Source organism: Ictidomys tridecemlineatus, chromosome 3 (genome assembly GCF_052094955.1).
Source record: "Ictidomys tridecemlineatus isolate mIctTri1 chromosome 3, mIctTri1.hap1, whole genome shotgun sequence".
Taxonomy (NCBI): domain Eukaryota; kingdom Metazoa; phylum Chordata; class Mammalia; order Rodentia; family Sciuridae; genus Ictidomys; species Ictidomys tridecemlineatus.
Genome location: NC_135479.1, coordinates 105981237 through 106001100, shown reverse-complemented (window position 1 = coordinate 106001100; position 19864 = coordinate 105981237). Strand labels below are relative to the sequence as shown.

The 19864-nt window shown below is 35.4% G+C and overlaps 2 protein-coding genes across 8 annotated transcripts in view; one reads left to right on the top strand and one right to left on the bottom strand.

The window, feature by feature from the left end:
• Positions 1–14416, bottom strand: part of Smc4 (structural maintenance of chromosomes 4) — a 32774-nt gene extending 18358 nt beyond the window's left edge. The window contains exons 1-8 of one of the 2 annotated variants that reach the window (XM_021735233.3): positions 14073–14416; positions 12838–12978; positions 11848–12026; positions 11225–11416; positions 9594–9770; positions 3293–3457; positions 1402–1529; positions 462–602 (exon numbers count right to left, since the gene is read on the bottom strand). In XM_021735233.3, coding sequence (XP_021590908.2) covers positions 462–602; positions 1402–1529; positions 3293–3457; positions 9594–9770; positions 11225–11416; positions 11848–12026; positions 12838–12973 — 1118 coding nt within the window. In that variant the 5' untranslated portion in view covers positions 12974–12978; positions 14073–14416. Of the gene's footprint in view, positions 1–461; positions 603–1401; positions 1530–3292; positions 3458–9593; positions 9771–11224; positions 11417–11847; positions 12027–12837; positions 12979–14006 lie in introns of both variants that reach the window. The other variant, XM_005338289.5, reaches the window with a different exon arrangement.
• The window catches only part of Ift80 (intraflagellar transport 80), a 125301-nt gene continuing 118908 nt past the window's right edge, over positions 13472–19864 (top strand). For 3 of the 6 annotated variants that reach the window (XM_078043580.1, XM_078043581.1, XM_078043577.1), the window contains exon 1: positions 14473–14632. The gene's annotated coding sequence lies outside the window, so the exon portion shown is untranslated. Of the gene's footprint in view, positions 13596–14472; positions 14633–19864 lie in introns of those variants that run through there. The other 3 variants (XM_078043578.1, XM_040270013.2, XM_040270012.2) reach the window with 3 other exon arrangements.

Here is a 19864-nt window from a genome sequence, read left to right as displayed (position 1 = left end):
CTGGAAAGGAAATACTGTTTTCCAGTAACTATTATATGTCTATTTATATAAAAACCATAAAAGTTAAACAAAAATGAAACTTGCATTGGTAAGAAACACTGGTGATAATTGATTATTGGCAGAGTAGGGTCATGATGACATTAAGATAATTCAAATTCTACCTGATTTAGATTTGCAGACTTAATAGAATAACCTGTCAGCTCTAATGTTCAATTTTGGTTTTGTTGTGTTCTACCACTAGGGGGTAGCACCCCCACAATTTTAAGACTTAAGAGTTGGGTCCTCAACCTGTAACAATGACTCCCTGCATCCAACTATATAGTTTTTTTTTTTGAAAAAGGGACCATCTTATTTATATATTAGCAAATACATTATAATGTGTCAACAGTAAGTTTACATGTAGACACATAATAAGATTAACTTAATCTCAATACTTTTAGAACTTTTCAAAAGATTATTACTTCTCTGTATCTTTTACTGCTTTATTCTTAGCTTTCATTTCATTCAACAGTATATTGCTCTTCTCATTAATTTCTTTGGTATCTTCATGAATTTTTTCTTTCTGAGTTTCCATTTCGGCAATTCGTTTCCGCAGATCGTAACTAGTGAGAAAGGAAAAAAAATGAAGATCCTAAAATGTCACTTCTATAACTGCACAACAATTTAATTAAAATAAGCTATTTCGGAAGTATTCTTAACTGCAATTTACAATTATCTCGGGCTACTGAGGAGGAAAAAAACCCCCAAGGTCAAGGCTAGAATTACGAAACAAAATAAGTTCATTGTAAATAAATAAAATTAGACTTGCTATTACATGAATTTAAACAAATATGCCTTTACCCCTTATTTAGCGTTCCATGATTTCAGTTACTTGCAGACAACTATCACCTGAAAGTCGTAAATGGCAAATTACAGAAATAAACAATTTGCTAGTTTTAAATTACATGCTGTTCTGTGAATCTTCCCTTTTTGTGCAGTATACTCACTGTATGCATTACCACCTCCTTAATTAGTCACTTAGCTATCTTGGTTATCTGATTCAACTGTTAAACAGTATTACAGTGCTTATGTTCAAGTAACCCTTATAACTTTGTAATAAGGCCCCAAAACATAAGAATAATAATACAAAGGAGGCACCAGTGCACAAAATGCAGAACATAGTTACTTTTATTATGTGGCATTATTGTAGAGGAAAAAAGAAGACACAACAATAACTAATACTTATGAATCCTCAGGTTATTAAAATGTCACTATCTATGATGTTATATTTTAATTAATTTATTACAACAATTTTTACAACTTTTTTCACTTTAGTCTTCAAATTTTTCTATTACACTAAAAAAAGGGGTTTGAGCTTAATGGTTAGAATTTATGTAAAAATTGATGAATCAAGATACTTACATATAATATTGACAAGCATGATTCTTTTTCCTAAATATTTCATTTTCCAAGGTAAGAAATTCAATGGCTATGTTTTTCTCTCCTTCTAAGGCATCCTTTTCCTTTTCCACCATCTTAACTCTGTTTAACTACAGAAATTACAAATTTAAAGACTCAATACACATTTCATATGTATAATTTGAATTTAAAATATGCCAACATTAGATAAAAACAATCAACAAGTAGCATGTTCATCTTAAATGTTAGTATAAAAAAGAAATTCCAAACAAAAACAGTATGGTACTGGCACCAAAACAGGCTAGTAGACTAATGGTACAGAATAGAGGACAGAGACTAACCCACAAAATTACAACTACCTTATATTAGACAAAGGTGCTAAAACCATGTACTGGAGAAAAGGATAGCATCTTCAACAAATGGTGCTGGGAAAACTGGAAATCCATATGCAACAAAATGAAATTGAATCCCTATCTCTCACCATGCACAAAAGTTAACTCAAAATGGATCAAGTATCTAGGGATTAAACCAGAGGCTCTGCGTCTAATAGAAGAAAAGGTAGGCCCTAATCTCCATCATGTGGGGCTAGGCCCCAAATTCCTCAATAAGACACCTATAGCACAAGAATTAAAACCAAGAATTAACAAATGGAATGGATTCAAACTAAAAAGTTTTTTTCTCAGCAAGAGAAATAATATGTGAGGTGAATAGGGAGCCTACATCCTGGGAACAAATTTTCACCCCTCACACAGATAGAGCTCTAATCTCTAGGATACAAAGAACTCAAAAAGCTAAACACAAAAAAACCCCAAATAACCCAATCAACAAATGGGCCAAGGACCTGAACAGACACTTCTCAGAAGAGGATATACAATCAATCAACAAATATATGAAAAAATGTTCATCATCTCTAGCAATCAGAGAAATACAAATCAAAACTACTCTAAGATACTATCTCACTCCAGTAAGAGTGGCAGCCACGAAGAAGACAAACAACAAGCACTGGTGAGGATGTGGGGGAAAAAGTTACACTCATACACTGCTGGTGGGACTGCAAATTGGTACAGCCAATTTGGAAAGCAGTATGGAGATTCCTTGGAAGGCTGGAAATGGAACCACCATTTGACCCAGCTATTCCTCTTCTGACTATACCCAAAGGACCTAAAAATGGATACAGCCACATCAATGTTTATAGCAGCACAATTCACAATAGCTAGATTGTGGAGCCAACCTAGATGCCCTTCAACGGATGAATGGATAAAAAAATGTGGCATATATACACAATGGAATATTACTCAGCACTAAAAAAATAATAAGGTCATGGCATTTGCAGGGAAATGGATGATATTAGAGCAGATTCTGCTAAGTTAGCCAAAACAAATGCCGAATGTATTCTCTGATATAAGGGGGGTGACTCAAAATGGGGTAGGGAGGAAGAGCAGGGGAAGAAGATTACCTGTATACATGGAAGAGGGGTGGGAAAGAAAGGGAGGGAGAAGAGGAATTGCATGGATGTTGGAAGGAGACCCTCATCGTTATACAAAACACATGTATAAATATGTGAGAAAAAAAAAAAAGAATAGCATTACCTTAGATTAGGTAGAGAGAAGTGATGGGAGGAAAGGAGAGGGGTTTGGGGATAGGAAGGATAGTAGAATGAAACAGACATTATTATTACTGTGTGTATATATGTGACTGTATGACCAATATGATTCTGCAACCTGTACACTCATAAAAATGAGAAATTATATCCCATCTGATTTAAATGTATGATATGTCAAGATCACCATACTGTCATGTGTAACTAATATATAAAAAAAGAAATTCCAATCTAAAATAAACACTTCTTTAATTATGAATTATAGTAAGACTATTTGACTCAGTGAAGATTTACCTTCTCTCCTCTATGTTCATTTAATATTTCAACTCTCCGACACAAGACTTTAATAGGTTCATTTAGCCGTCCACAACCAATTATATCTTCTAAATATTCAAGCATACCCTCGTCATGTTCAGTCTGTCCTTTTGGTTTCATCATAGCAATTTGTTCAACTTCACCCTTTAAAAAAAGTCATATTTCAAATCATTGTACATATTTAGCTAAATCAGTCTTCAGTGAGATTTTGGGGTACTCAATTAACAATTAATAGTAATGAAGAACTAAATGAGGCTCATCAAGTGGCTTAGAGAATTTTCATCAGGGTTAAGAAACGTGTATTCATACTCACATAAATTCTTAAAATATTATAGTGTGTACTATATATACATACAAAGCCAAAAGATATTTCCTGATTTAGAATGTCCATTAAACATAAATGAAACAATACGTAAGTCTGAAATTTAATGAAGCATATAATCAGCAATTTGATGATAGAGGCAACATTAACAGCTATTAATAAAATGGTGCTTCTGTTCTAAAACAAATAATTTTCAAAAAGACACTTCATAGTACAAGGAACCCTGCCCCAAGGTGGTTATTATAGTTTCTCTTTATATATAGTTTCTCCATAAACTTGATGTTAGGAACTCTTCAACAAGGGTGAAAAATAGGATGCCTAAAACTAAATGTTCAAAAAACTTAAATAGGAATTACCTATTTGTTTTACTTTTTTTTAAACTGGTAAAATTATCTATTTTTCATTGCAATAAAAAATTCAACAGATCATCTCGACTACAGAATGCTTATGACATTGGTATATACAAAGGGACAACTTTCGTTTACAATCACTAATCTAACTTTGAACTGTAATTAAAATCTTAGATTAGCAACACATTCGTATTTATGAAGTTTAATTACAAGGAGAAAAAGAAAAGTTTACAATCAGTAACGATCAAGGCTGACTGCTATTTAGTTTGACGGTTGAGAAAACTTTTGTCTGAACATGTTCAGGTAAAATGCTGTTACTCTATTTCATAGAAGTCTCTTACCAGCTTGTACTTTCTACTATTATGTAATAGAAGAAAAGGTACAAGGAGGTAATTGGGGGAAAAAGTAAAAATCACATTTTAATATCTTTGCAATTCCCATTTCTCAGTATATGACTCAAACTTAAAAATCGGTTATAAAATTTGTTAATGACAGTGCATATTTAAACAAAAGTTTCAGCATAAGATTTAAAAAAAGGTGAAACAACTCATTTTAAAATCTCATCACTTTTTGACTTTGATAACCCATTAGCATTATATAATCAAGTATAAAGTGAAACTGTTGCCCAAAAGGCCTATTATTTATTCTTCAGAGCATTCAGTATATCATGTGTGAACAGTATACAAAATGCAACATCTAGCTACTTTTGTGTACCAGCACCATTTTTTTCTACTTTTAATTATGATTCTTCCAAAATGTTTACAGAACAGTAAAGTTTTAAGCAAGACTTAACCATGACAACCAATTAAAAAAAAAAAAAAAAAAAGAAAAGACTTAACCATGAAAGAATGCTCAAAGTTTTAGGATGAATTTTGGTCACCACCAGGTGTTATTCCAAGTTTTTATTTAGGTAGGGTTTATCAATTGGCACTACTGACACTCTGCACTGGATATTCTTTGACATGGTGATTTCTGCTGGACATTAGAAAAATGTTTAATAGCTCCTCTGCTCTCTACTTACTAGATGTCAGTAATGTTTACCTTCTACTAGCTCTAACAAACCAAATACCTCCAGTTGTCCTAGGGGAGGTGGATAGTAAAGAACTACTCCCAGACCACTGATCTAGAGATCATAGTTTTAAATCTTTTTGGCTAAGTGCTTAAAATCCAACTGACAAACAATACCGACACCTGATTTCTAATTAACTTCTTAATTCAAATTAAATTTCTGAAAGCCAATTTTTAAGACAAAGAAAAATTATGCCAAGGGAAATCTGTGTCAAAAGGCCATAATGTACCATTAAAAAAATTTTTTTTTTTAGTTGTAGATGGTTCTTTATTTATTTTTATGTAGCATTAAGGATTGAACCCAGTGTGTCACATGTACTAGGCAAGTATTCTATCACTGAACCAAAATCCCAGCCCCCATAATGTATCATTTAAGTTTAGACCTTTCAAATATTCCAAAGCTGGAGTCCATTTTAACATTTTATATATATAAATATTCCTACTAGCTTTACATGTTTCCTGGCCAAATTATTTCTTGAAGAAATACAGCTATTAAGAAACAGGCTAGTTTTAGGTAAAACTTTTAGGTAAATTGCTTGTTTTGATTACCTTCCTCCCCAAATAAGATGAAGGATATATAGTTGATTTCCTCCCATCTGATAAATTTGTCCACTTAAAAAAAAAAGACAAATTCACTTTCTGAATCAAAACAATTCCACTGCATGTCTCATGTAACATTTCGTTTTAGATTATATTATATAGCATTAAAAAAAATAGTTATCCTATTACTAGCTTAGCACTACCAAACCAATAGGATATGAGCAATCAGGCCTTTACTTGTCTTTTTTATTAGGACTTCTGTGGGTTTCCTGTAACAACTTAGGATTTTTCTTGTGGCTGTGTTCCTTGATGTTCTCTACCTTGCTACCTTTTACTTTTAAATCCTTTTTCCCATTTGTGATATCTACTGCAAAATCTGTGTCTAGAGGACCACTTAAACCCACTTTAAGTTATTTAGTCTGGGCATGAGCAAATAGCTCAGGTAGAGTGCTTGCTTGCCTACCAAGTTTGAGGCCCTGGGTTTAATTCCAGAACCACTATACACACACAAAAAAGAGTAAATATAATAAGAGAAAATGATTAGGTAGAAGAGCCTTTATTTTTATGAATATGTTATCCAAATTTTAATAAGCATGAACTATAGGAAATAATGAGGTATAATAAAACATTTTTCTAAGTCCCAAAATGATTAAAGTAAATATGGGTGTTTGTATCAAAATTAAATGGTTTTGGATTACTGTACTTTTTTGGGGTAGAGACAGAACCCAGGCCTCATACATGCTAGACAAGTAGTCTACCACTGAGCTCTATGTACCTTTCTACCTTTGGCTTTTTTTTTTTTGTCTTAAAAATATTATTTTTTTCCATTATTCACTGCACTATAAATGATTAACTATTCATTATCTTACTCTAGTACAATTTATTCTAAAATTTGCTCTTTGTAAGCTATCAGAGGCCAAGAAACCAAATCACCCAGGTTAGTATCTAAAATGTATACACGACAGATAATCAACAATTCAGACCTAGGGTAACCCAATCTTCAAAGTAGAAAAGCAAAAAACAAAACAATAACAATACCAAGAAACAAACAACCCCCCCAAACCAAACAACAAATACAAAAACAACCTAAACCAAACAAAAAACCCCAATTCAACAACAAAAAACCTTGATTCTTGTTTTAAACTGGGCTAACCTATATTTTGTTTGTAATATAAAGACAATAAGACATGAAGTTTCAAACTGACAAAATTAAACTTTTGCCAATACTTGTAGTTTAAGGAGTTTACAGAAACATTCCAGAGACAGTAATTGTTACTTTAACTCTAGAATATAACAAAAGCATTCAGGTTTTCATTCTTTTACCCTTGAATGAAGCAAATGCACTAACTAATGGAGCAAAATCAATTCAATCCAGTTAATAGGTCACAGTTACCCATGAAATATTATACAGAGCTAATAGAACCTTATTTTTTTGGACCAACAGTTATTACAATGCGACCAGAGCACACTAATATTCAAAAAGGGAAAATACAATCGTCAATCATAATCTAATTCTTTTTGTGGACATGTATAAATATCTTTAAAGACAAGAAAAAGAATTTATCTTTATATTACTTACAGAATATTAGCACAGTGCCTCATTTGGGACATTTCTTAAATAGTTAATGAGATTTTAAATGGATCCAAGTACTAAAAATGCTTCCTTGAAAAAACCCACTAAACTTAACTGGGTGTGGTGGAGCATGCCTGTTAATACTAGAGGCTTGGGAGGCTGAGGCAGGAGGAATTCAAGTTCAATGCCAACCACAGCAACTTAGCCAAGCCTTAACCACCTTAGTGAGACCCTGTCTCAAAAAAGTAAAAAGGGCTGGGGATGTGGCTCAGTAGTTAAGTTCCCTGAGTTTAATTCCTAGTACCTCACCCCATCCCCTACAAAATCCAGTAAACCATTATATAAATACCATACATTTTTATTAAAAAAACCTTCATGGAATTCTAAAAAATACTACCACTATTTAAAATGGTCTGTATAGTTTATTCAAAGTAATCATTTATATCTTGGATGGTGATATGTTAGCTTCAATCTCTCATCCTTCCCAGTCATGGGTAGTTTTTTCAAGATAAATGTTAATCAGTGGGTAAGAAGACAATAAAAGTCATAATCTTACTTACCTTCAAATATTTTAAATCCCTAGTGTAAAAGTCTTTAAGATTTTGATAAGGAACAACAAATAAAAAAAGCAAAACAGAAAAAAAAAAAAAACCCCAAAACAGAGAAACTATTGCCACTTTCCTTCAAACTTTTTTCTAAAGTCCCTACCTATAAATTGTGTTAACTCAGAAGGTTTGCCTTGATATTATTTGGGAAGTAGTCAAAACAATTTGATAAAAGCACAGAAAAAGGTTAACAAATGGCTTAGGTATCCATCCCACGTACTTGAATATATTTAATACAAAGTAGACATTTTATAGATTATTCTTATGTACTTCTATGGGAAATCATTAACTTTCTTTATTATGAAATTATATGGAAAAAAGCTGCAGAGGAAAAAAATATTCTTAGAAAAACTAAAACGCAGTCCACTTTATTTTGACCAGTGTTTGCAGAGATGTAAAACTTTGATTATCCCAAAGTGACAATAGTGAACAATAAACAAAAGCTAAAACACAAGTATAATCCTACAAAATGGTATCATTAAATTTATTATTATAAAGGGATATGTTTTATCCATAATAATCAGATCAAGAACCTAAATATAAAAGTCCAGAGAATAGTTTTGATTTAAAAACCAAATACCCCAATTCCACATTCCATGAAAATATGTAAATTCCACATTTACATATATTTAAATATTGTTTTACATATATATGTTGTGTATATATACCTGCAACTAATTTCTCAACATTCATTTATAAATGTTTGGAAGTCACAAAAGTGCTACAAATGTACTTTACCTTGGAATAAAAGATACTAAAAAGCTATTCCAACATGTTATCGATTGGCCTTGTATACTATGTATATCTAAAAGCAGTATTTTAAAAGTACCTAGGTACACATAGTATTCCTAATATTAAAATGAAAACATTAAGTGTTATTATTATTAAATATTAAAATGGAAATAGGTGCTAACATTTTGTGTTTGTCATTGGGAACACTCAGTCGTTCCCCAAAACCATTTAGTATACAATCAAAATCCCCACTTTAAGACACTTAAGTATATTAATCTCTGCATAAAGAAACAGTTTTTTGCTTTTCTTATTATGCTCTTAGTAATCCTGGATAGGTATACACAGGAATAAGAAGATGCTCTCAAATCAAATAAGAATTCAAAAACATCTGTCAAAGCTGTAGATTTACACTAGATAAATATATAAAAATAAATGTATTTTTTGAAAGGTAAGAAACAAGAAAGAGAATTTTTCTTGCCAGGAATGTTGGTAGAACATTCCTTTACTTAAAAAATACAAATTTTCCAATAAAAATCAACTTAATATCAGGTATTAAATTCTGACATGTCTTTAAAAAAAGAAAACCAACTTACAGATAACTATTAAGGAGATTAAAATAAATTAGAAACTTATGGATAAATTTGTCAAATACCGATTATGCAGATTTTTATTCATTATATTAGAAAATAAAAGGACAGACTATTAAAGGATAATAAATCTCACTGAAAATGTTCTTAAAAGGAAATACAAACAAATGTAGTTGCTATGTCCTTGTCACACTAAAGCAGCACAATAATATTGGTGTTTAATATATATTTTACTACGCCAATATTTACGTGCTGCTAGAGTGGAACAAGTATGTCAGTCCATGCAAATATAAACTAAACATGTGACGATGAAAATATAGTTTTGAATGAATTTCCTTAAATTTCTAGAGCAGCAAATAATGATTCGCATCTTGACTGTAGTGTGTAAACCATGATGTGCTGCTACAGTACTTTAAGGCCTCAAATACACAGGATTTATCCTATAATAAAACTCCCCCAGCTTTACTAGAAAACAAACACTGTTAAGTCTTTAATAAATTTACCTGTAAGATTAAAAACCTATTATGGTCCAAGTCAATTCCATGGCTTCGAAGAAGGTTTCCAACATCTTTAAATGTTTTTTTCTTCCCACTTATGTGATAGACAGAAGTATTATCTCTGTAGGCCGTTCTAGATACATAGAAGTTACTGTTAGGAATGACTTCATAATCATCCCCTTCCTGTTTTGAGGAAAAACAAAACAAGACAAAAGCTATTAGTATTAACTCAGCTTCAAATTTTACTCCTTTCATACTAAAATTAATTCTATGAATTACTTGCACACAAACTAGCAATAGTTCTCAAAAATAACTTCACTTGGGAGAGAATAGAGACTTTTCTAAGTTGTTTGATTCCTCTCTCAAAGATTCAAGCAAAAAAAAAAAAAAAAAAAAAAAAAACCCCAAAAAACAAAAAACAAAAAAACTCCAGCTCAAAAACAAGTGAAAAAACATATTTGGAAAGAGTGGCGTCCCACCATATTCAAACCAAATCATGCTATTGACTGACTGTAATTCTAGTCCATTTTTTTTTAAAAAAAAACACAAACAACAACAACAAAAAGCTATAAGAAATAATTCAAGGAAAAAGACAGGTAGTAAAGTAACAGGATGATACTTTATTGGGGGTGGATTAAAGAACCTGACATTAATTGAAAAGAAAAAGAACTGTAAAAAATTTACAATTAAATCTCCTGGATTTAAAAAAATTTAAGTTTCAATTCTCCTTTAGTATTAAAACTCATTTATTCTTAAAAGTTGTTATATTGAAGCTACAAATTTTCAACTTTAGGTAAATCAAATGTAATTAATAAGCAATGAATAAAATATGATAGGCAATCTACTTTTTAATTAAAATTGTACAATAAACCATATTAAGAAGCAAAATTAAAATAGATGCTTGTTTGTAATTAAATCACTTTATATTAAAAAAACAAAAACCAACAACAGCTAAGTCAGTTTCCTGTTTCATTATGTAATTAGAATCCTTTATTTTTAAGTTCCATTTAGTAATTTTTGAACCATGAATTTCCTGAAGTTAATCATTAAATAGATGAGAGGGAAAAAAAAATCCCACAATACCAAAACAACTATGTGAATAACCTAAATAGTCACTTTACCTATGATCATTTCTATTTCTAAAAAGCAAACATGTTAGCTTGACCTTCTTCAATTTCAAAAGGACTTAATCACTGTAGTTTAAATTGAGAAAAAGTTCTCTTAGGACCACAAATTTAATGTGCATTGAAATAATGGAGATAGGATCAAACAACTGTTATTTCCAAGTTTAGATAATTTATTTTAAAGCAATAAAACACAACTTTTAAAAACAGAAAATTTGTAATAACAATGCCTATTTCGCACCCAGGATCCTAAAACTGCTCAATGTTTTATTCCAAAAAGGTAAAGATTATGATGAGCTATTCATAATTCATTTCCGTGGCTAAAAATTCTAGTTTATATTTAATGAGACCACCACTTTCCAAAAAGAAAAAATGGTTATGCAGAAAATGACATCAACGTCTACGCTTTAATTACATAAACATTTTTTAAAAAGCTGATTTAAGCCAACAATGTAGAGTGAATAAGTCCTTTGTTTTCCTTGCTTGTACTTAAAATAGAAAAAAACCCCTTACCTTATCAATTATCTTCTGAAAATGAACTTCTACAGTACAACTCTGAATATCCTTGTGTTCATCAGAATTATGTATTAGTACCGATAGTTTTTTAGACCTTATTTTTTGTGCTCGATAGCCAAACACAAAAAGCATAGAATCAATAACATTGGATTTGCCACTGCCATTCGGCCCAATAATACAGGAAAAACGCTGCATTAAAAACAAACAAAAAACCAGATTTTTTTTCAAAGTTTAAAAGATTACACCAGTACTACTGATTAAATTTAAACTGCCTGCTTTTTAAATTCACACTAAAAGCTACAAGGACTTTTCTTTATTAGAAGATATACAACTCGAGTTCTGTATCATAAGTTTCAACATCTTAAATAAAAATGTTATAATTCTATTTCACTTTTCACAAAACTCATTCTAATAAAAGGAAAATATTTCCCTTTAAAAAACATGGCTTTCCTTTGAGGAGGAGATCTTTATAGTAAAGAGGTACAAAAGATAATAAAGAAAAGCTAATTTCATTTGTTAAAAATCAAAGAAAACAACACACGGTGTATGAGAGAGAGAATAGTTAGAAAATTGAAACATCCTATATTCCTTTACAATAGTTACTTGAAGTGGGCAAATACCTTATGGAAAGGTCCCAGAATTTTTTCCCCAGCATAAGACTTGAAGTTCTGGTTTACAATATGAGTTATCATAAGCCTAGGAGCTCCAGCTTCATTGGTCATTGCTGGAGGTGGGGGTGGAGGAATACTGTTCAAAATCTCTTCCAAACTTCTGTTATCAAGTTCCTCACCTGGAGTCTCTGAGTCAATCAAAGGCAAGAAAGGAGGAAAAAACGCCTACATTAATACTACTAGTTCGGTGGACTACTGCCGGCTAATATTTTAAATCCTTTAGCTTGGTTTAATTAAAAAACAACAAACTCTTGGAAGAAATGCCACCAGGTCCTAAAATTCTATAGAACTACAGTATACTTCTTAGAAGTCAAAACACATCATAAAACAAATCTGGGAAAACCACACAAACTGACTCCCGGTTTCTCTAACAGAAGCTGGAACTCTAAGGCTCTAGACTTAACTCCCCGTTTCTTTGAATACCTGAAAAATTCACTAGCTTCAGCGCCAGTGTCAAATGGGTTTCATAAATCACCCAAATCCGGGACTCAAAAAGTTACAAAAGGTTCAAGTAAGTCATCATCTTCCCTTTAAAGACAATCTAAGACCACGGAGGTGAGGTTAGGGTCATGCAACTTTTAATCATGTTCAGTCATATTGATACTGCCTGGGGAAAAAAAAATAAACCTCACTAACTCTTGGCTGACCATGCCGATTTCAGCGGAAATATAAATTCCAAAATGCCACAAACAGAAATTCACAACTGAATCCGTTTGCTCACCCCCACCGCCTCCAGCACCGTTACGCGGAAATTGCACGGGAGCCCTGAATCGCGGAAAGGCTTTCTAGAGCTACTTTAAGGGAATGAACGGGTCTTCAGATCTCAACCCCAGCCTTTTGCCCGTGTGCCACAACCACAGCTTGTTTCGGGTTGGGCACCGACATGCTCTGGCGCCCAGAAGCGCGCTCCTACCGAGTCGCGGCGGGTCACTAGCTCACCTGCGGGTTCAGCTTGGTTCTCGGTCCGGCCGGTCGGAGTCTCAGGTTCCGCGTCGCTGCCGGTGCCGTCCGGGGACGGCGGCGGCCCTTCCTCTTTACGGCGGGCGGTGGAAGGCTGGTTGCCTTTACGGGGCATGATGGCTGGGGTCGGGGAAGAGCCGGAGCAAGTCAGCTCTCAAAACTCATCCTGATTACTACCCACCCCACCCGTTTCCGAGAGAGTCGCACTTTAAAATCCGGCTCAGAGGCGACGAATCCTCAAGAAGAGGGCGACAAGAAAGCCCCGAATGCCAAGAAGGCGGGATGGGTTTCTTAACAAGACCCATGTAGGTGGGAAACCCTAGACGTGCCTGGAAATCAACGATTTAGAAAACTGCTAAGGTTCTTTTTGTTTTTTAAGGCCTTCCACCGGTCCACTCCCAATGTAAGAATATACTCAAGACTATTTCTAAACGAAGCGTCTCCCATAGCGGACATTTGTTGACATTCCCACGCTATTCGGACTAGGGATGCAAGCGCACCGACTTTTTAGAGGAGTTGCTGTGAGCTTCAGGTTTGAATGGCCATCAACCCTTTCCAAAGTAAAGACCCCGCCCGCTTTCCTCTCCCCGCCATTTAGCTCTAGGCGTCTAGAGCGCCCGGGTGATTCGAGGTCTCTTCCCCAGTACCACCGGGAAGTATGGCCGAAGCTGGCAACGACTAATAGCCACTTCCAAACTGGACGCCGGCAGGGCTTGGTCGGGGACAATAATTTTGCGGTAACTGGGGTTTGTCTCTCTGGGGTCCGGGGTGGAGTCCCGTTAGGCTGTAGTAAGTCCAGTAAAGGGTCAGACCCGGTGACTAGTCCCTTGGGAGACGCGAGGTGGGGGTCAGAGGAGACGCCAGTTCTGTGAGACCAGGATTTCTGAGAAGAGATTCGAGAGACTTGGAGCCACCCTAAAAGACGCTGTACGCAGCTAAGAGAAGTGGCGCCAGGGAGAAGCGCGCGAGAGCCCCAGCCGCAGGGAGCGGCCGGAGGGGGGGAGGGGTGACAGTGAGAGAATCTCCCAGTAGCAGCCTCCTCACCCCGTACTTCGCTGCTCTAGTTCAAGGCCTCTAACTTCCAGGCGCTGGTGGACAGGGCAGAAAGTAGGAGTGTGACAACCGTATCAGGAAAAGAAGTACGTTACCTGTGGGACAGTCCACTCAACCAGGGCTAGAAACGGCTATAAAGGCCCACTCCCCCTTGCTCCTACCGGTGCTTCGGCTCCAGGTCCTTCACTCGAAAATGGCGCCTAAAATACAAACTCGAACGGAAATTCGTTACAAATGCGCGCAATGATTTCTGGGATCCACTAATTTAAAAAAAAAGTGCGGCGATTATCACCGCCATCTTTTGCCCCTTCACGCGCATGCGCGAACTCGTGAAGCGCCCCAACTCCCGGGGAGGTTTCTCGGTGGAAAGGAAAAACTAGGAAATGTGTTCCCTGTGGTTTATACCAGGAACACTGTTATTGAAATTAGCATTTGAAAACACAACCTGGTGAATTTTTAAAAAGAGAAAAAAACAGAGAAGGCCCCTCCCGCAGTTAGAGGCCATACTCGGTAGTCCAATAAGGCCCCTTAGCGAGAGGGCGGGCTCACTTAGGGCGGGGTCTCGGACCCGCTCCGATGACGCGCCTCTGGGAAGTATCGCGTGAAGAGGGAGAAAACCTAGAGCTTAGAAGTCGCTATGGTGACGGAAAGGTTGGGAATCTTCTCTATTACTGGCCCCACAGCTGTAGGAGCAGTAACCGCTGCTTTCTTGGATTTTGAGGTAAATGTCCTCACCTTCTGACGTTTTTAAGAAAGGGTTTGGAAGTCGTAGCCGTCCCTGGAACCTGCTGTCCCTCGCCTTGAGGGTGTGTGGTTCGTTGTGCATCTGTTATTTTGTCTCCCTGGGGGGCAGGGGCTGTGGGGCTCTCGGCTGGGCTTTTTTGGATATCAAAAAGGAATCCTTGAGTTTGAAGAGAGTAGAAGGAAGGCAACTATAAAAGATGACCTGGACTAGTGAATGAATGGTCGGGTAGTCCACATGTGAATAGCAAAATAATGGTTTTCGAGTTATTTAGTAAAGGTGGGTTTCGGACATTTAAAAATCATTTGTTTGAAGGGCTCATGATGGAAGAAACGGTTTGCGGTGGTCATCTTCATCATATCTTCATGAGGGAATTACCAATCATCAAATATTTCTTAAGTAACCTTTGTATACATTGCATTGTGCAAGGCATAATCAGGATCATTAAACAAGTATGACAATTCCTGTTCCCAGAGAACTTGGTTTTGTTGGTGGCTTCCCCGCGCTCCGCATCCCCGGCGCGGACCCCCCCCTCCCCTCCCCCCCGTGCCCCCCCAGCCCAAGCTACTAGGGATGGAGCCCAGGGACGCTTAACTACCGAGCTACAATCCCAGCCCCACGATTTTTTTTTTTTTTTTAAATTTGAGGTAGTTCTCATCAAGTTGCTTAGGTCCCCCTTAATTTGAGAAGGCTGGTCTTCAACTTGCGATCCTCCTGCCTCACTCAGCCTCCCGAGTTGCTGGAATTAACAGGCCTGTGGCACTGCAGTCTGGCTGTTAGTGGCTCTTTAACTCTGTGGATGTGCTAGTGATTGGTTTTTAGAGTTCATAATTTCCCCTCAAATTGTGTACAAAACTCTCTGTGCGCATTTTTCTGGAGAGTTAATTTTTTCTACAATTTTCATCAGATTCTTGATCCTAAATCTCCTACAGTGTTAAAGAACCACTAGTTGATTTGATTCCCGTTAGTAAGCTTTTTATTCAGCAACTCTTAGGTTGAGTTGCTAGCATCCTTAAAAACAAAACAAAACAAAACAGTTGCATACTTAGGACCTAGCATGTTAAAACAGCAAAAATCTTTATGAATGAATTTACTTTGTTGATCTTAATATATTATGGTTCTTGCACTGAGAAGCATAAAGATAGATTCAGTTAATTATCAGAAAAGAGCTGAGAGGACACTACTCCCAAGTGTAAGAATTTTGGTGGGTTTGGGAGACTGGGGTCTCTGAATAAACATTGACAGTAATAATAATTAATAATAATTATTATTATTACTATTACTACTACTACTACCGGGGATTGAAATCAGGGGCACTTGACCACTAAGCCACATCCCTAGCTCTATTTTGTATTTATTTAGAGAAAGAATCTCACTGAGTTGCTTAGGGCTTTGCTTTTGCTGAGGTTGGCTTTGTACTCAATCCTCCTGCCTCAGCCTCCTGAGCCACTGGGATTACAGGCATGCACCACGCCCAGTATTGACTCAGTACTATATCTTTAAGTGCACATTTTTGTTATCATTATAATAATAAATATTTTGTCTACCTTCTAAAAAGGTTGCAGAAATTGAGAAATTAGATTTATGAGTAAATGTTTAAATAGATTGTAACTAAGTATTTCAATAGATTAGATACTAATAAATCAAAATATGAATTTATGTATATAGTATATAAATAGAGAATACTGTTCCAAATTATAAGTTGGATAGAGACAGTGAAGATAGAAATGTATATTCTTCTTGATAATATAAGCCCTTTGGCCTGGGGGTGCAGCTTGGTAGAGTGCTTGCCTAGCAAGCTTGAGGCTCTCTGGGTCCAATCCCCAGTTTAAAGGAAAAAGCCTCCTAGTATGTTAATCTTACTGAAACTCTCACCTAATTTATCACAAAAAGCCCCAATTGAAGCAAAATTTAAAAACCCTGGGAGCTAGGAAGTAGAATAGTTTTTTTTTCTTTCTGGAAATAGTGTTAAAAAATTTGTTTTTTTTGTTATTTTTGGAAATAGCAGTTTGAAGGATGGGTTTTTGTTTTGTATTGAACCCAGAGGTGTTTTAGCACTGAGATGCATCCCCAGCCTTTTATTTTTTATCTTGAGTCAGAGTCTCACTGGGCCTCCCTAAATTGCTAAGGCTCACTTGGAATTTGGGATCCTCCTGCCTCAGCCTCCTAAGCTGCTGGTATTACAGGCCTGTCAGGGCCTGGCAAAGGATGGGTATGTTTTTATTTCCAGAGGGTGGGATTTGGAATTACAGAAAGATATGTTCAGTTGGCAGCAGCAGTAGAAAATATACCTTAGGAGGGTTGGGTTTGTGGCTCAGTGGTAGAGTGCTTGCCTAGGACAGGTGAGGCCTGGGGTTTGATCCTCATAAAAACAAATAATCAACAACAAATAAAGTTTAAATTCTTAAAAAAAAATAAAATACACCTCAGGAGAGAAAATGGGATAGTGTTTTAAGAATAATTGAAATACTAAGAATAAGTCACATTTTCAAGGTTATAAGTAGAAAGAGGCTAGCAAGGATGTTGAGGAAGTATCTATTTTTAGAATATGTGAAGAAGAAATGTTGGGTAATATCTAAGATAGGACCCTCCCTAGATTGTAATTGACAAAAAACCCAATCCAAATTGTTTTGAGAAAAAAAAAATTGTCTCCCATAATTAGAAAGTTAGGTGACTAGGACTGGAGATGTACCTTAGTGGTAGAGTGCTTGCCTAATGTGTTCTGGACTCAATCTCTAGGATGTGGGGAAAAAAGTAGCGTGACTGTAACTATTGGATATATATATATATATATATATATATATATATATATATATATATATAAATAATTTTTTTTTTTTTTAACTTGCTTTACTTGCCATGGCACCATTGTCAGTTTCCACATGCTGCCTTTGGTACCTCCATAATCTCCCCTTGCTGTGGTAAGATATCTACAGTAGTAACTCCAGCCTCAAATTCTCTAAAATGAAAGGGGATGGGGCTAAAGTGAAATGTAAACAGGACTTCTCTTCCCATCATTTATTTGAATAAAAGTCTTGGGCTAACTGTTGGATAATCTCTGTTGCAGAAGGAATGGAAGGCTCTTATTGGCTTAACTCTTGGCCTCATGCTAGCATGACTCAAAGGATATAGAAAAAGGAAGTGCTAGGCGAATCCCCATGGCTCAGGAGGCTGAGGCAGAAGGATCCCGAGTTCCAAGCAAGACTCAGCAATGGCGAGGCACTACCCAACTCAGTGAGACTCTGTCTCTAAATAAAATATAAAAATAGAGCTGGGGATGTGGCTCAGTGGTTGAGTGTCCCTGGTTTCAATGCCCGGTTTTTTGAAAAAGATAATAATGAGGAAGTGGTTGTTCCATAGATAAATTATTATTTTTTAATTGAAAATAGCAAATACATGCTGGGTAACAAAAATAATTTTGCAAATACATAATAATTAGTAACCACTTATTATATGTCAGGCACTCTGCTAGATAGTTTGCATACTGTATCTCTTTTTAACCATCATAACTACTTGTAGGTATTAGACTCATTTTACGTAAGGAAGAAAAGAAAATGTAATATCTAGAAGATAAGTGAGAGTTACAAAAAGAATGGTGATCTTATGGAAAAAAATGGGGTTGGGGTTGTGCTCAATGATAGAGTGCTTGCCTGGCAGGTGTGAGGCACTGGTTTGAGCTCAGCACCACATGAAAATAAATAAAACAAGTAATTGTGTCTATCTACAACTAAAAATATTTTTTTAAAGTTTATTATTAGTTTTTTTTAAATGCAGAAACACATAAAACACAATTGGGTTATTCCCAGTGGGCTTCTCCTTGGGCCTGATCTCTGCAGGTTCAAACTCACATGGAGAGCAAGGTGTTCTACCTTCTGGGGATGATCTGCAATACTCAGTGTCTGACCTTTACAATGAGACTTCATCTATCATGATATAGTCTTACCACTCACATAAACTTATATGAATTTATAAATGGATAGGTAAATAAAATACTATGAACATGATTAAAAACTTCAAACACATGGAAACATAAAAAGAGTATTAAAAAGCTTCCCTTCTTGGGAATAGGTGGATAGCTAAAGCTTCCCATCTCATTCCAGTGTTCTACCACAAAAGTCTGCTTTTTTTAAAATAGGGACTTGCTAAGGTGTTTGGGATGTCGTCAGTCTCTGGAGTACCTGAAATTACAGAATGCCCCACAGTGCCCAGTTTAGGTGTCCATTATTAAGTGTCTTACATATCTTTCTAGAACAATGTTTTAGTCTTCAACAGCTTAAGTATTTATCACTTCTTATTTACACAAAAGGGATTGAAATAATATTATATACCTTGCTTTTGTCATTTAACATAGACATTTTTCTATATCAACAAATACAACTCATTTAAAAAAAATTTTTTTTTGTAGTTGTAAATGGACAGGATGCCTTTATTTGTTTATCTTTATGTGGTGCTGAGAATTGAACCCAGTGTCTCACACATGCTAGGCACTGAGCTACAGCCTCAACCCTATAGCTCATTAAAAAAAAAAATGTGTTATTAGTTATTGATGGACCTTTATTTATTTATTTGTTATTATATGTGGTGCTGAGAATCAAACCCAGTGCCTCATGCGTGCTAGGCAAGCACTCTTCCACTGATCCACAACCCCAGCTCCCTATAACTCATTTTTAAGATAATTGTGTTGCTTTCTAGTATATTAATTCAATTTGATTCTTTTATGATAATTGTTTTAAAAGACAATTAAAAGTGACAACATGTTTTTATTTTGTGAATCACATGTTTTATTTGTTAGAATTTATTAGATATCTACAAAAGAATTCTAAAAATAACATTGTAGAATTAATCATAGCTAGAATTGTAAGGAAGCTTATATACTACAACTTACACATACACTTTAGCAAATGCATACAGGAATTGGGGTGGGGTAAAGGTTGGAAGTGTTTACTAGTTGAATTAGTCTGCTATTCATAAGTCTTTTTTCTTTGATTGTAAGGTCTCTGAGCATGTGCCTAGCTGTAGGAAGTCTTCCCCTCTCTCTTTGCCACATAAGAGATCTTAGTCTGCCTTTCTCATTTTTCTCTTGGAGAAGAGACACAACAGCTTGTCCAGAGCTATTAAGTTAGGGAACCTTTGATAGAAACTGCACTTTTTAAGCCAGCTATCTCTAATAATATCAGTACTCTAGGGTTAGCTAATAGTCAAAAAACCCAA